Source organism: Homalodisca vitripennis, chromosome 4, assembly GCF_021130785.1.
Source record: "Homalodisca vitripennis isolate AUS2020 chromosome 4, UT_GWSS_2.1, whole genome shotgun sequence".
Taxonomy (NCBI): domain Eukaryota; kingdom Metazoa; phylum Arthropoda; class Insecta; order Hemiptera; family Cicadellidae; genus Homalodisca; species Homalodisca vitripennis.
In genome coordinates, this window is record NC_060210.1 from 78,933,307 (window position 1) to 78,948,308 (window position 15,002).

Consider the following 15,002-nt stretch of genomic DNA (forward strand, 5'->3'; position numbering starts at 1 on the left):
TAACATTTCGTATTTGAAACTGTTCAGTGGTTATTTCAGTAAGGGAGATATGAACCATTCCCATTGTATAGGAACTTATTTTGTGAAATTTCTTAGTAGATTTCACTACAATTTCTTAGTAGAAAGGGATTGATCGTGTCCCATAGTAGTTATAATCGGGATTGAAATGAGAAGATAGTGAAATGGTTGTATATAAAAAACAATAACATTGTTTAAAGTTTTTAATTTTTAGCTTGACATAAATAGAACAACAATCAGAGATTTACTATCTGTGTCATCCAATGACATAAACATACCGGAAGTCACATTATTTTATAAGCTCTTCAATTATGGATTATTAATTGATTAAAATAAATGAATTAATTACAGTCTTGATGATAGTTTGTCCATAAAAACAAAAGTATTCATTATATGTTATGACTTACAAAAAGTTATTACATTTCGTAGCTAATTTAAGATGCTTTTCTAACAAACACAGTTTAAATATTTATAATTCAACTGAGCACTGCTTTAAAAATACAGATAGAACTCTCTAGTTCTGACGTCTCAACCAGTAAAAGTTTATTTATCATTTGGTACTTTTAAAGGCCTTGCTATCCTCTCATTTCAACATCCACCAAATCTAGAGAGGCTGACAATTAATTATATCCTCGATCCTCCAGGGTGATTCCTTTACTAGTATTTAATATGTAGCCGAGATTGATAATTGTATACTATTACATTGTAAACTTTAAATCTTTTCACACAGAAATTTGTTCCTTAAACTGCCTTAAAGCCTCAAATAAAACTTGAATACTTGCATTTATGATCAAACCCTTTAGAATATTTGTCCAACACTTTATAACTACTGTCTTGAGGGATGTTTTTCAATCTTCGCCAGCAGTAAACACTGCCGTAGCTTTACGATGCTGTTTCACACTGCTGGAGACAAATAAAAAACATCCCTCAAGTATAAGGCTACCTATGATATAATAGATGAATATCCAGAAGACTTAATTACGGATTTACTTTCCTGCACTTAAACATATGTAATGAATATTTCTTTCTTTATTAATATGTTTCAGGATGAACAATTTTTAACGTGGTTGTATACAATTATTACTAGAGTAAATGGGTTGAAAAACATAACATTAAAAAATTAAACACATATTTATTAATGATATAATGAATAACTTTCGTATGAGTCGTCATCAGGACACTCGTAGGATGCGCCGTTCTTGCAGCAAAACTCCCTTAGAGTATACCTCGCGGTATATGCCCAGACATCCCTGCAGTTCTTGATCCAAAAATATCCCTGCAACAGCCATCTCAATATCTCAGTTTTTAAAATAACTGTGTAGTATATAAAAACTTAGGCACACTAACACTGTTAAAATAAACCCTTTGGACAGGGCGTGTTGATTAAAAAGTTTTGCTGGTTTGCTATTTATTTATTTTAATTGCTTATGTAGCTATGAAAATATGCACATATGCATGTATTATAATACATTATAAGGGACTATGCTAGTCTTGAAACAGGATTTACCTAAATCATCATTAAAGATTCATTTAGAGTGATCTGATCGTCACCTTGTGCAAAAGATTAAGTTCTGTTATACCTAATAATATGTTTATTGCTTACCTAACTACGAAAATAAACACATGTCTGTATTATAATTCAGTACAAGGAACTGCTATACCTTGAATACTGACATAGCCATAGAATGCATGCTTATAATCCAGTACCATGTCTACACAGGCTATAGCCAGCGGTTACCAGTCAATGGTTAAAACATCACTAAAACAGGATTTAGAGAGATCTGATCATCATCTTAGGTCTCATCAAATGTGCATAAGATTAAGTTTATTTGTGCCTTTTCGCCAATTTACAATTGCTTCACCACCACAAATCTACCACTTGTCCAAAATTTTGACATTGACACGACTACAATTGTCTTTAATATATTTGGGAATCTTTGGGAATTTCCAGCATTATGTCTGACCTGCTATCTTGAATTTTGTAGGAAAGCATGTACCCATCACAAGTGATACAGTATGACTACATGGGGTCCATGTTCAGACAATAAATTTTCAGTAATCTCAGCTAACAACCCCTACTAAAAACTTTGGTGTACCTCTTGCTACTTAGCTTGTTATGACATTGAAAATTATGCAAAAATTGTATCAAACTGACCAATTTTACAAAATATCTACCAATGTTGTTTACCAATAAGTTCAGTGTAAATGTTTGATTCTTTTTAAATTCACTTAAATAAATAAATATATATATATATATATATATATGTATATACTCGTATATATATATTTTACTTCTGTAAATTTTGTTCGCTGTGTTATTATTTTATTATACCTTTTTGAAAATGGCAAAGCCGAAATATTAAAAGAAATTTATACCAAAAAGTCCAATAACTTTTATAATAGAGCAATTCTGCATTTATACACCCGAAGTGAATATATATATATATATTATTATTATTATATATATGTTTTTCATAAAGTAAAAAATTATTAAAATTTACCAATAAATAACAAAGTTACGACTTTTTAAATCACTCTAGGTAAATTGTTAAAAATGCCTCAGTAAATACTTTCAGCAGTTTAAAATAGAATTTAAAAAAGTTTGGCACTCAAAGAGTTTAAATACTTAATTGAAAAAGATTAAATTTAGACTAGCAAAGTTTCCTACATATCCTATATAAAGACACACATGTACATGTATCTTTTTCACTAATGGTTCTTTATTAATAGTCAGGTGGATATAAAAATTAAAGAATTCAAATATTTTTAAAGTTATGCCATGTTAATTGGTATTGATTGCAATATATTGAATTTTCTTAGAACTACCTATAATAAAGTAAGAAATTAATTATAATCTACTAAAAAGGTGTCAGGAAGTTACTGATATTTTATAATTGCTTTTAAAATACATCACAATATTTATAATATTTTATTTCGCAAAATGTTGAAACACACTAAGAGATCTTACCCGTTCTTTAAAACAGTCTCGGTCAATGTTACGACAGATTATGTTGTTGTTGGTACTGTTGGGTAGGAGTACAAGAATCTGAAAAATATCATTAATAATTAAGTTTCCTCGATTAAATATCAGTAATTTTCTAAAATCATAATTGTGAAAGTCCACTAAAATCAAACTACTAAACACATTGGTGTATCTCTTTTGCTACTTAGCTTATTATGATAATGATATTGCAAATTATGCAAAAATAATTAAGTTTCTGTCAAACCAACCAGTTTCACAAAATATATCACTTGTTTTTGTAAAGTAACTCAAAAAAGTATTATTGACCTTAGTACTAATCTATCGATACTCTACTGGTATACTCTACTACTAATCTATCGATTCTACATTCATGATGATTAGTGATAAATCTATTGTAAAGATTTTGATTTTTTTTAATTCGCATTAAAAAATGAGTTTTTCTAGTGTACATATTCACGTCAAGTTCTGAAGTACAAAAACCTTTATTTTACAAGTGGAGGCAAAATTATTCTGCTGGATTTCAAAAAGCATTTTGCAGAATTAAGTTGTAACAGAATATAGGATTTTAAATAATTTTATAAAGTGTACGATATATCTAAAATTTGTAATCGAAACACAAATTTTAAATTGTATAAGGCTTGTGAACAATAATAAGTAAAATACAACAAACAGTATAGATAGTGCAGAAACAATATAAAATGTTAATCTTCTTTGCCTACATTTCATAAACTTGTTCCTTTTCCCTACTAGTTACAAAAGCTAAGATTCTCAGATATATCATACTATTATATGTACTAGCAGTACATTTTTTCTACAGAATAATTACATGTTTTGTAGGTAAATTTATAGATTTCCCAATTTCATTTCCAAATTTTGTAGTAGAAGATACAACAAAAAATATTAATTATACAGTAAAACGCACAAAATGTAATACCTTTATTGTAACAAATATTGAGTTAATATGTAAAACTTTATTTTTATTTGCCAATAAAACAATCTTGTTTTTTTTTGCCAATTTGCATGTTTTTATAACCTTTACTATAGCATTAAAACAATTTTATACAATTTTAAACTTATACATTATTTTACATTATTATACATTATTTGGCTTAGTACTTGATTTATGCAAAAAATTATCTGATGTGAACTAGGAACCCAACTTAATGTTATGCTGTATAAAGTACTTCAGGTTAATTAAAAAGAATTAGGTATATTTTGTGAAACCTGAAATATTATTCATTTTTTCTCATAGGATCTTTGTGCACTCAATTTTGAAGATATTCAAGATACAAAAAAATGTTCCATAGTAAAAAGTTTAAGAAATGTTATAAGCATTACAGAACACTATTTATCTAATCTCTAGATTTATTACTAACTAGCTGTTTCCCGCGGTTTCGCACACTTTTCGTAAGCGTTACCCGTGTATGTGCACTTCTGGCTCAAGTAAATAATATTTCCAACGCCGATGTAGAGTTTGCTTTGTTGCCACGATCAAGAAAATCTGTATATGTTTATAGCCATTGTACACGTACATGTGTTTTATTATAAAGTGGTCTAACACTCAAGCTTTAAGTTCAACCAGAAATTTATCTTCAAGACAAATATACATCATAACTTAGCGCCTTCAAATAGTGTTTGGCTATTAAATATTTGTAACTGTCTCGTAATTGCAGTTAATAATGTACAGGCGCCTTGAAAACTATTATCTTTGGCAACGCCACCTGGAGGCGAGTTACATCAATAGACATAGCATAGAAACCTTCTTTGTGGAAAAATACACATACATACAAATTTTCGTAATGATGGGTCAAATAGTTTACGATTCCATAAAGGACAAACACACAAACATTCATTCATTTTTATATATATATAGATAGATGGACTTGTGAATTTAAAAGAAGTCTGAATAGCTGTCATATTGAGAGATAATATTGTGTACCTACTAAACTTGGCAATAAACAGCTGAGATATTTATAAGACCAATTTTTGTACCAAGTTTCAACTCTTTCTGGGATTTTTTGTTACAGTTATCATTTCTACATGTAGTAATGTACAATATATATATAAAACAGAATCTCAATGGGAGGTGGTTTTGGACTCTGAGGGTCATATTCAGTGAAGTTATGAAGAAATGTTTAATATGAGAACAATTATAATAGGCTGATTTTCTATTCAAACTCTACATAAAAACCAAACATAACAAGAAAAATAAATGACCAGATCTAGCATTAAAATACTACTAAAACAGACCTCTTTGATACACTTGTCAGCACACTGAAGGTCGTCGAGGGAGCATGGTTGGGCGTGGGGGTGGTCGAGCACAAAGGACAGACCTGGTTTACTGACAGGTTGCTTACGGCTGCTATAGTCGAAATAGTCTGTCGGGAATAATCCACAGGTACACGGCACTGGAGCAAAATCCTGGGTGACACTAGGACAGGATAGAATCTTGTCAAGTATAAATATCAGGATATATTGAGCATTGCTTAACCCATACAAACCCAAGATGGAAACTTTACTGGAGTTGCCTGTTGTCCCATTATTGAAAACATGGGTGTATACAAGTTATAGAAAGATAGATATATTTTGCTTCACAATGTAATATTATTTAGTATTATAACTCCCATTATTGAAAACATGGGTTTATACAAGTTATAGAAAGATAGATATATTTTGCTTCACAATGTAATATTATTTAGTATTATAATATATATATATATATATATATATATATATATATATATATATATATATATATATATATATATATATATATATATATATATATATAGAATAGATATATTTATACATAATTGTTTTGTTTATCAAATACGAATGAGACAAAAATAAATTTTGGAAAAAATCTACTATAAACACAAATTACATTTATATATTAAAATATAAATTTACAAGCATATAAATATAGTTTACAATACAAATCATATTATCTAAAAAGAAATATTTAATCCCTAATACAATGCTGACAATTTAATTTTACTATTTTATAAATTGTTTTCATGAAAATGCTAAAAAATATGCCTTTTAAACTTTGCAATCTAAACCTGCTTATTACTGATAACAAATGTCACACCGAATGATTTTAGAACAGTTTTTAATCCCAAAAAGCTTAAAATATGTACAGTATGGTTTCAATAACTTGTCAAGTGATAGCCTGGCATTCCGGATAGCTCGGCCACACCCTGTCGTTGAAGACTATAACGTAAACGCTCCTAAAATATCACAAAGTGAGCGACTAAAGGCTGTCAAAACTGTCCTTCAGTATTTTGAACAAAAAGGTGCGTCTGCACTGGACTTTCTGTTCCTTTGTTGTCTTCGTGTTGAGGCAGCAAAATACATAGTGCAGTGCAGAAAACAACGGGATATTGCATATTTTTCTTATTAAAACGTAGGCAGTTTTTACATTTAATTATAATTATAGACAGCTTTATGCCTTCATACTATTGTTTATGGGCAGTTTATTCTTTGTTTTATTGTTAAGCAAATAATACATACAATTACATTACTTTATTTTTTGTATTTTTCTTTTTTAACACCATTCCTCATAACCCGGCATTTTCACAAACTCGACCACCCTTCTGTTCACATTATTCCAAGGTTTTGGAATTCTACTGTATTGGCAAAAATTATTATTTATTTCAATTTGAACTTTTGTTTTAAACAATCTAAACTCACTTCTTGAAAGATTGATATTTATTTAACTTTTAATACTAATTTATCATAGTTTTTGTACACAATTGTTATTACCAAAGCAGTTTAAATGTCTTTATCCAATATTAAGAGGAAGTGTCCAAACTGCATTCCTTCCACGGTTATAGAGTGTGCAAGCCTGTAATAATACTGTTTTATGACATTCTGCATTATTTCTCACGGTATTTGCTGAATTATTTCATTACACCTTATTGAAGCTCAATTTGTACTTTCTGGGACTTTGTTTGGTAAACCTCAGATGTGAGATAGGTAGCACCACTAATTCTAGTGGCACCTCATCACTGGGTTAAGGTATATATGAATATTTATTCCAAAATGAAGTGGTGCTCCATCCTGTTGAAACCAATTTTTATATTTGAAATGAAGGAACAATTTGTTAAGACAAGAACAAACATATTTTGATGAGACAGCACATTGTCAGCTTGTGCTTATGATTTGGAATCTATAACTTATTGAAATAACTATGTTAGGTTACTGTAACCTCAAGGCATAAAGAACAAATTTATTTAAGTTTTTTCCAGGCCTGTGGATACTCTACTCTTTGGTTGATGCAGAAATTCAAAGAAATGTTATAAGTAACTTTATAAATAAGGCAAATTATGAAGAAATAAATGCTATAACTTTTTAAATAAGGCAACTTCTAATAAATCTTCAAAGATCTTGGCCATTGTGTGGTTATTACAACTGAAAATTACTTTTTTACACCTTTTAAAGTAATGGCTTTGAGTAAAATAAATAAATCTGACAAATGTAATGTATATTCAAATAAACTACTTGTAGATAACTATAAGACAAACTGAACATTCTGTCATCTTGAACAGCAGCAAGATACTAAAATCAGGTTTGAAAGGTTCGATAAATATGGATTAACAAATAAAATGGTTACTAAATAGAGGTTTATGATTTGTTTAGTTCCAAATCTTAAATAGAATTTTAAGGATGGATCAATTTTGAATCATAACCTAAAATTAATTTTTTATATCATGTTTAAAATATTTTTACTGTACAAATGGCATATTATTAACCCTACACAATTAACTCAAAATAATAACTTACCAAAATACAGCAGAACAAAGAAGTACAAGGGCTTGTGGCCAAAGCATAGTGTAAGATATCTGCAAAATCAATACTATATTATTTTATGAATACCTGCAAGAGAATTTGGTGATAACATCACAGCACATTGTGTCCTCATACATCTACTATGGGGTCAAACAAAACTGTGTGTAGAATTGATTTTATTTTATAAAAAAATTGGTTAAATATATTAAGAACAATTCGTTACCAAATAGGTTTTTATTTTTATGTAAAATCTCAATTCCTTAAAATAAATATCAATTTAAAACATTTTTCAAAGATTTGAGATGTATATACTAATATATACTCGATTTAATCACACTTTCGGGTGCAAAAAGACAACTTTAATTATGCTAAATGTTAGGAAAATGTTTACCACCAAATTACAGAGAGTGGAGGAGTGTATTTGATGTAGCTACTACTAAGATAAATTTGAATTAAGTTGTTAAAGGGTTTTTACACTAAAATTTATCATCTTATTATGCTATTTTTTTTAAAGTACTATACAGCAAAAAAAGAATTGTAAAAGTAAATATTTTAATAATTGTGGATAATGAATTACAAACCACAAGTAAGTCTTCACACTCCACAAATTCTTACACCTTGCACATTCTATCATTCATTCGCAAATTACAGTGCACTATTTCTAGCATATTTAGTTATTTTGCATTTTTCACTTTACTTTACAATACTTTAAGTTAATGAAATATTTGAGGTTTTCTAAAAAATGTGATCTCTTTCACTGTTGTATATGTGATACATAAGAAAACTTAAAGCCCTTTTTAGTCTAAATGAATGGCCTTGGAAAATGCATTCTAGTATTATATATATTTTAATTTTGTATGAAAATTCATATTTTATTTTTACAAAGAAAACTGTATTTTAAAAATCGTTATTGCACACACTTCTTCTTCACTTTAAAATCAATAAGTTAAATAATTTACAACGTTTAAAACCTTTTAGTTTGAACTAATCAGAGATTACAAATAATATTACATTTTAGAATATGCATTAAAAAGGTAAACTTCTTAGTAACAAGTATTTAACACATATTCAGCTAATCACATTGAAACAATAATAATCATAAATCTTTATTTATCATACGGATATTTGTAATCATTGACGATGTCACAATACAGCTATAGGCAAAGTCAAAACATAACATCAATTTACACTTAAATTACATAACTATCTTTTAATTATAATCTTTAACCTATACATTTTATGTCACAAACTAAAATTAGATGTAATGGCTCTTAATTGTTTATATTAGATTAAACAATTAGGCAATAATGTATAAATAATTAAAGATTTATAAATTAAACTAGTACTAATAAATTAAGCTTTAAATAGTTGATTATAAAACAATATTTACACACACATACATAATCATAATAATTTTTATTTCTCATTTGAATGTGTACAAATCACTGGCAATGTCATAAATGTAGTTTAAATATAAGAAAGAATCTTTTAAATAATTTGAGACAAGAAAATAGATATTGAAATTTATGTTTAAAAGGTAAATATTTTCATGCTATAAAATGGATTTTTAATAGCCAAGAATCAAAATTACTTTTAAATTCAGTGATTTCAGTGTACAAAGTAATATAGGTATCAGCACATCAATATTTTGAGAGACAAAACAATGTGGCTATTTAAGGTCTTACTTAGGCTGTAATATTCTATACCAGCATTCATTTTGTTCCTGGTATAATGTTTATGGCAAATGTAATTCATTTTTAGACTCTCTTGATGATTAAATATGTATATACTAAGATCAAATAAGTATAAATTAATTACAGTTTGTAACTGTACAAAAAGTGGTCTGCAGTGATCCCTTGGACCTGAATTAGTCATGACTCTAATAACTTTTTTTGCAGAATCGAGACGTCCTGTTACAGCTCCCCCACAGAATTAAACCATATCTAAAACAGCTGGAAATAAGCAAAGCAAATTGTTCTGACGTAGTTTTGGGATACTTCATCATTCAAATGTCTAGTAAGGCATATAACTTGGGAGAATCTAGAACTAGTGTAGGTCTACTTATCTAGAAGACTGAAAAAAATCAATATAAATTCCCACAAATTTCGCATATTTACAGTTATTGTTAATTGAAGTTAGTGGATTTCGTTTCAAATTAAATATTATGTTTTGTTTGTTTCTTTGTTCAATAAGAGCCCATTCAAACTGAACCAGGTGACTGTATCCCCCAGTATCTTATCAACCAACTTCCCAAGCTCAAAGAGATTCTTACCAACATTAAAATAGGTTGTATCATTGCATAAAGAACGGTTTCACATTTTACTCCTAATAATAAATCATTTATATAAATTATAAATGACAGAGAATCGAGGACAGCCTTGTGTAAGAACCCACAATAATCTCATCTGACCAATTGCCATTCATGTACCCCATTTGTCTACGATTTTCAAGGTAAGATTAAAAAGAAATATAAGCACCAGTCCTGGAAACCGTATTATTTTAATTTTTGTATGAGAATTTTGCTTTCAACATAGTCAAAGACTTTGTTCAGGTCACACAGAGTAGACTGAGCGTATGTTTTATCTTCAAAAGTTAGATAAATTTGCCTGACTAAGTGATGTAACAAACTGTTGACTTTTCTAAAGCTATATTGAGTAGGATTTATTTGATTCCAAAAATTTGCTAATTTGTTCATATACTATTGATTCTATTAGTTTACCTAACATGGGAATTATTGACATAGGTTGGTAGTTCTGTGGTTGGTTTTTGGGGCTTTTTTTATAGAGCGGACACAACCAAGAGATTTTAAGAACGTCTGGAAAATTGCCTTTATTTAATAGACTATTAATACATTTTGCAGGAAGATCAGCCAAGCTTGGAACTATGCTTTTCAATATATTATGTAACATGTTATAAACATCAATACTTTCGGGTATTTTCAGTTTATCAACAGTCAGGACATCTTTTGTGTTTCTTTCAGCTAAACCTTACAGTGGCATTACGATTTCTCTCACCAAGAGGTTCAGACCTATTAAAAGTAGAGTTATTTGATTTTAGTTTTACGTTTCTTACAATTTTAATAATGTAATTATAACGATGCACCAATTTGTGATATCTTTGTGGCATTTGTATATAACTGTTATGTGCAAATAAATAATTTATATTTGAATTTAAATTTAGAATCAATTAATTAATTATTAAGAAAATCCAGGTTCCATACCAGACTTAACTTTTTCTTTATATTCTGTATCATATTTAATAACATTTCTAGCAACTTTCCATTTAATAGTGCTTTCTTAAATATAGTAAATGTTATTTAGTAATTTTGCATCTTTTATTGACTTTTTACAATTGTATTTTAATTTATCACATTAACATTTAAATGCTTTGTTATTATTATTAGTTTTACCCTTCAACATTATCAAGGAACTTTCATTTCTGCCATTTCCTTAGTGTACCACTTATGAGTGAGCTTTTTTTCGCATAGGATCCTTTACCTTTATTTAAAGTTTTAAAATAATTTAAATTGTTAATTAAAATATTAAATACAAAATGCAACATTATTTCTGGATTGCTGTCATCAAATACAGATAGCAAATATTGCCAATCATAAGCAGAGAGACTTAAGCATGTCATTTAGCTTATTCCTGGGTATAGAATAGGCTGGTCTAGCATTGAGGGTAGGGCACTATGTTTAATATACAGCTGTTTGTAGTCAACAGCTGCAACAATAGTACAAGTTACAAGACACAGACATACAAGTAAAGAAAATCCAAAGAAGTTATTTTATAATTCCAGAGATATTTAAAACTATTGTCTCTTGAAGCCAGTATTATCCTGCATCCTTTGATGTAATTTGATAGCAATTGGACACATACAACATGTTTAATGTTGTCTGAACGTGTTTTATATGTTAAACCGTTATTTAAACAGTTTTTGAGCTAGCTAAGTGTATACAAAATCAACACTAAATAAGTCCAGACATATTTTTTGACGTGACAACGTCTTAAATTAGGTTGCGGCTCGGAGTCACTCATGAAAAAGTGTAACGCCCGGTAACGTTACGATGCCCATCCAGTGGGTCCGCCGCACGGGATAAAGCAGATAACTGTGGGTCCGCCGCACGGGATAAAGCAGATAACTATGTTTATTCGTGAAAATGTGGAGTGCTTAGATTCGTCATTTACAACAACTACAACAATAAAGGTAAATAATTGTACACTGATATTTCATTATCGTAAACTATGATTGATTGATTAATTGTTAGATTGACACAAAAGTTGAGAAACTGAGTTTATAGGTTATGTCATATTATTGACAAATGTTGATAGTGTTAAGTAAATTATTAGTTTAAATCACTCTGCAATCAATCGTAATTCAGTCGATTGAGAAGAAACAGCGCGTATTGCTAGTCAAACATTAAAAATAACAAATTATAACCTCTAACCTGTCATAACAGTGCGACCAAACAAACGAACTAAACCAACCAATCACCACGCGCGGAGTTAGAATTTAACTGTGTTTAGCAAGAATTTCAAATTCCAATTTTAGTAAATGTTTTATTCAACTTTACCATTTACAATAACAAATTTTAATTAATTTCAAATTATGTACAATGTTTTAGTAAACAAAATATATTTCTATAGTTAAAATTTGTGCAATTCTTATTTTCATTCAATTCCTTGTTCCTATTGTGCAATTTAATAATATTCATATCAATAAATATTCTACCGAGAAAAAGACGTTGTCACGTAAAATCTTCGCCCGTAAAACCGACTTTACAGGCAACCATAATTTTTTTTTCAATGTTAAACTTTTTTCATGACAAGAGAGAAAATAAAAGAGATTTTGACTAAAGTAGGAAAATCTATTTGGTCAACAAATAACTTAGAACATAAGAAAATAAAACTTCTATTAAAGAAGACAAATATCATTACATTTTCATTTTGGATGACTTTTTATATGTTTTTGTTTCAAACTTTAAATTTGAATACTGTAACTTACAACTAAAATAAGGAATAAACATTACATATTTTTTTTCTTTAACAGCAGAGATTTTGTTGCAGGATAAACTTAAAACCAAGCAATATGTAACTAAACAAACTAAAACATTACTTAAAAATTATATTGCAGGTAAATTATAAATTTATACATAAAATGAAATATTTAAGAAATGGCGTTTTTCATCTTTATTTGATGAAAATTTCAATAACAAATATGGCAGATATGAATAATTAAAAAAATATTTACAAATAAATTAATGAAACTATAGTAAAGAAATATACTAAAGTAGAATTGATTTATATATATATATATATATATATATATATATATATATATATTGTTTTGCTGATTGTAATAAGTTCTGGATGAAGTATAATACCTTTTAGTGCAAGAGCTGAGAGCCAATATGCATTTTATTAGGACGTAACCTGGGTTTTCTTGAAGCCATTAGAAAATTTCCCCTTAGATAGAAATAGATTATCACTGGCACTAGTTTTCTAACTAACCATATACAGAATGACTATTTGGTTAAATGTGACAACATTCAATCTCTTTATCTAGTTGTCTGACAAGACGTTACTATTATTTATGTACTGGATGGTCAGTTTTAAGTGTGTAAATTTAAGAAAAATGTAATCTGAGAAAAAATTTTATTTAGATAATTTTAAAACTTTTGAGACCCTCCACCAAAACTAACATGGCTTAGGAAAAATTCTTTTATCAATTTCAAAAAATTACAGGTTGCTTGGTTATACTACACGAATTGACTCTCGGCTCCTAGACTAATTTATTACTTAATTCATAATTACAGGATAAAAAGGTTATGTTAACAGTTTAACAAAACTTAAATTTTGAACGTAACCTAAAACATTTCTCTGGTAAATCGACATATACACAGTATGCCGTTTGTGAGAACTTGTTTTATTGCTATACAATTTTTTCGGCGAAATATATAAATTTTATAAAAAATACGGTAGGTTATAAAATATTTCTTACCACAAGGGATCCTGGTCAAACAAATCTCAGAAACCGAGACTAAAATAGTTGACTCGGTGCTGACGGTGACATACTATATAAGCTACTAGAAGTATGTCAGCAATCTCACACAATCATAGTGATCCAATAGCACTTTTAATGCATCGTTGATGAAACAGCTGGTTATGTTACATCATGTTGATGAAGTGTCAAAAGTAGATTGCAGAATGAATTCATGAACAATCATAACTGTTAAGGTTGCTGATATTGTGTTTAATACTGTACAAAGTTTTTTAAATGCTTGAAAATTACAAATGTAGAGAACGGTTTATATGAACGTTATAAAAAACATATTTTATTTTTTTTAGATGCCATGGTACAGTAAGAAAAGATTATATGATTACAAAATCTCATTGAAATGAACAAAAACTTAAACAATACACTCAAAAATACTGATTGAGATAACTCAAATTGATTATAGAAATAAAATTGTATCTGTGTTACCTAGATTAAACCTTATCTTTTGAATCAGAGGCAGTGTGTGAGTGGTTGGCAAATTATCTGACTACAGACTGCTTACTTGTGGTTTGCCGCAGAATTTAATACTGGGGCCTTTTCTATTTTTACTTTACATCATTCACTTTTGAATAAACACTTGCATTCACTAGATATCACATGTACGCTGACATTTTGCAAATTTATGTACTCTGTGGTCTACAGACAACAATACGCAACATTAAAAACTTGTGGAATGATCAACGAAATACGGACTGAAGCTTAACGAAAACAAAATGCAAACGATTATCATCTATCACTTACAACTTTATAGACACAAATAACATACCCAAAATAACTGAGAATAAAGTTTCTCCTCTATACTGTGGCAAAATCATAAATGTGTGTCTAACTATGAACTCAACTCTTGGATCGTGTGATGCTGTTGTGGGCACCTGTAAGTGGGTGTTTGCATTAGTACATTCACTCAAGAGGATACAAAACTTCTTGCCAGATCATGTGAACTTTACTGGTAAAAAAACTGGTTTTTCATATAGTAACTTTGTAATCAAAGATATGACTGTGGATCTGGCTAACAAATTGCAGTGATGCCAAACTTACTGCATACATTTTGTATTTGATCTAATCTTGTATAAACATGACAATCACATCACACATATTTACATTAAAAATTATATTATAGAGTTGACCAATATAAGATTATTAAAAATGTTGA

General features: G+C 28.8%; 1 protein-coding gene across 1 annotated transcript; it reads right to left on the bottom strand.

The window, feature by feature from the left end:
• Positions 1 to 1,135: 1,135 nt before the first annotated feature.
• LOC124359597 (follicle cell protein 3C-1-like) lies at positions 1,136 to 14,071 on the bottom strand. Its single transcript, XM_046812478.1, has 5 exons — positions 13,793 to 14,071; positions 7,787 to 7,845; positions 5,252 to 5,432; positions 2,987 to 3,064; positions 1,136 to 1,294 (listed from the first exon to the last, which is right to left on the bottom strand). Exons 2-5 carry the CDS (start codon positions 7,831 to 7,833, stop codon positions 1,154 to 1,156), a joined length of 447 nt encoding a protein of 148 aa, XP_046668434.1. The 5' UTR covers positions 7,834 to 7,845; positions 13,793 to 14,071; the 3' UTR covers positions 1,136 to 1,153.
• Between the last annotated feature and the right edge of the window lie 931 nt (positions 14,072 to 15,002).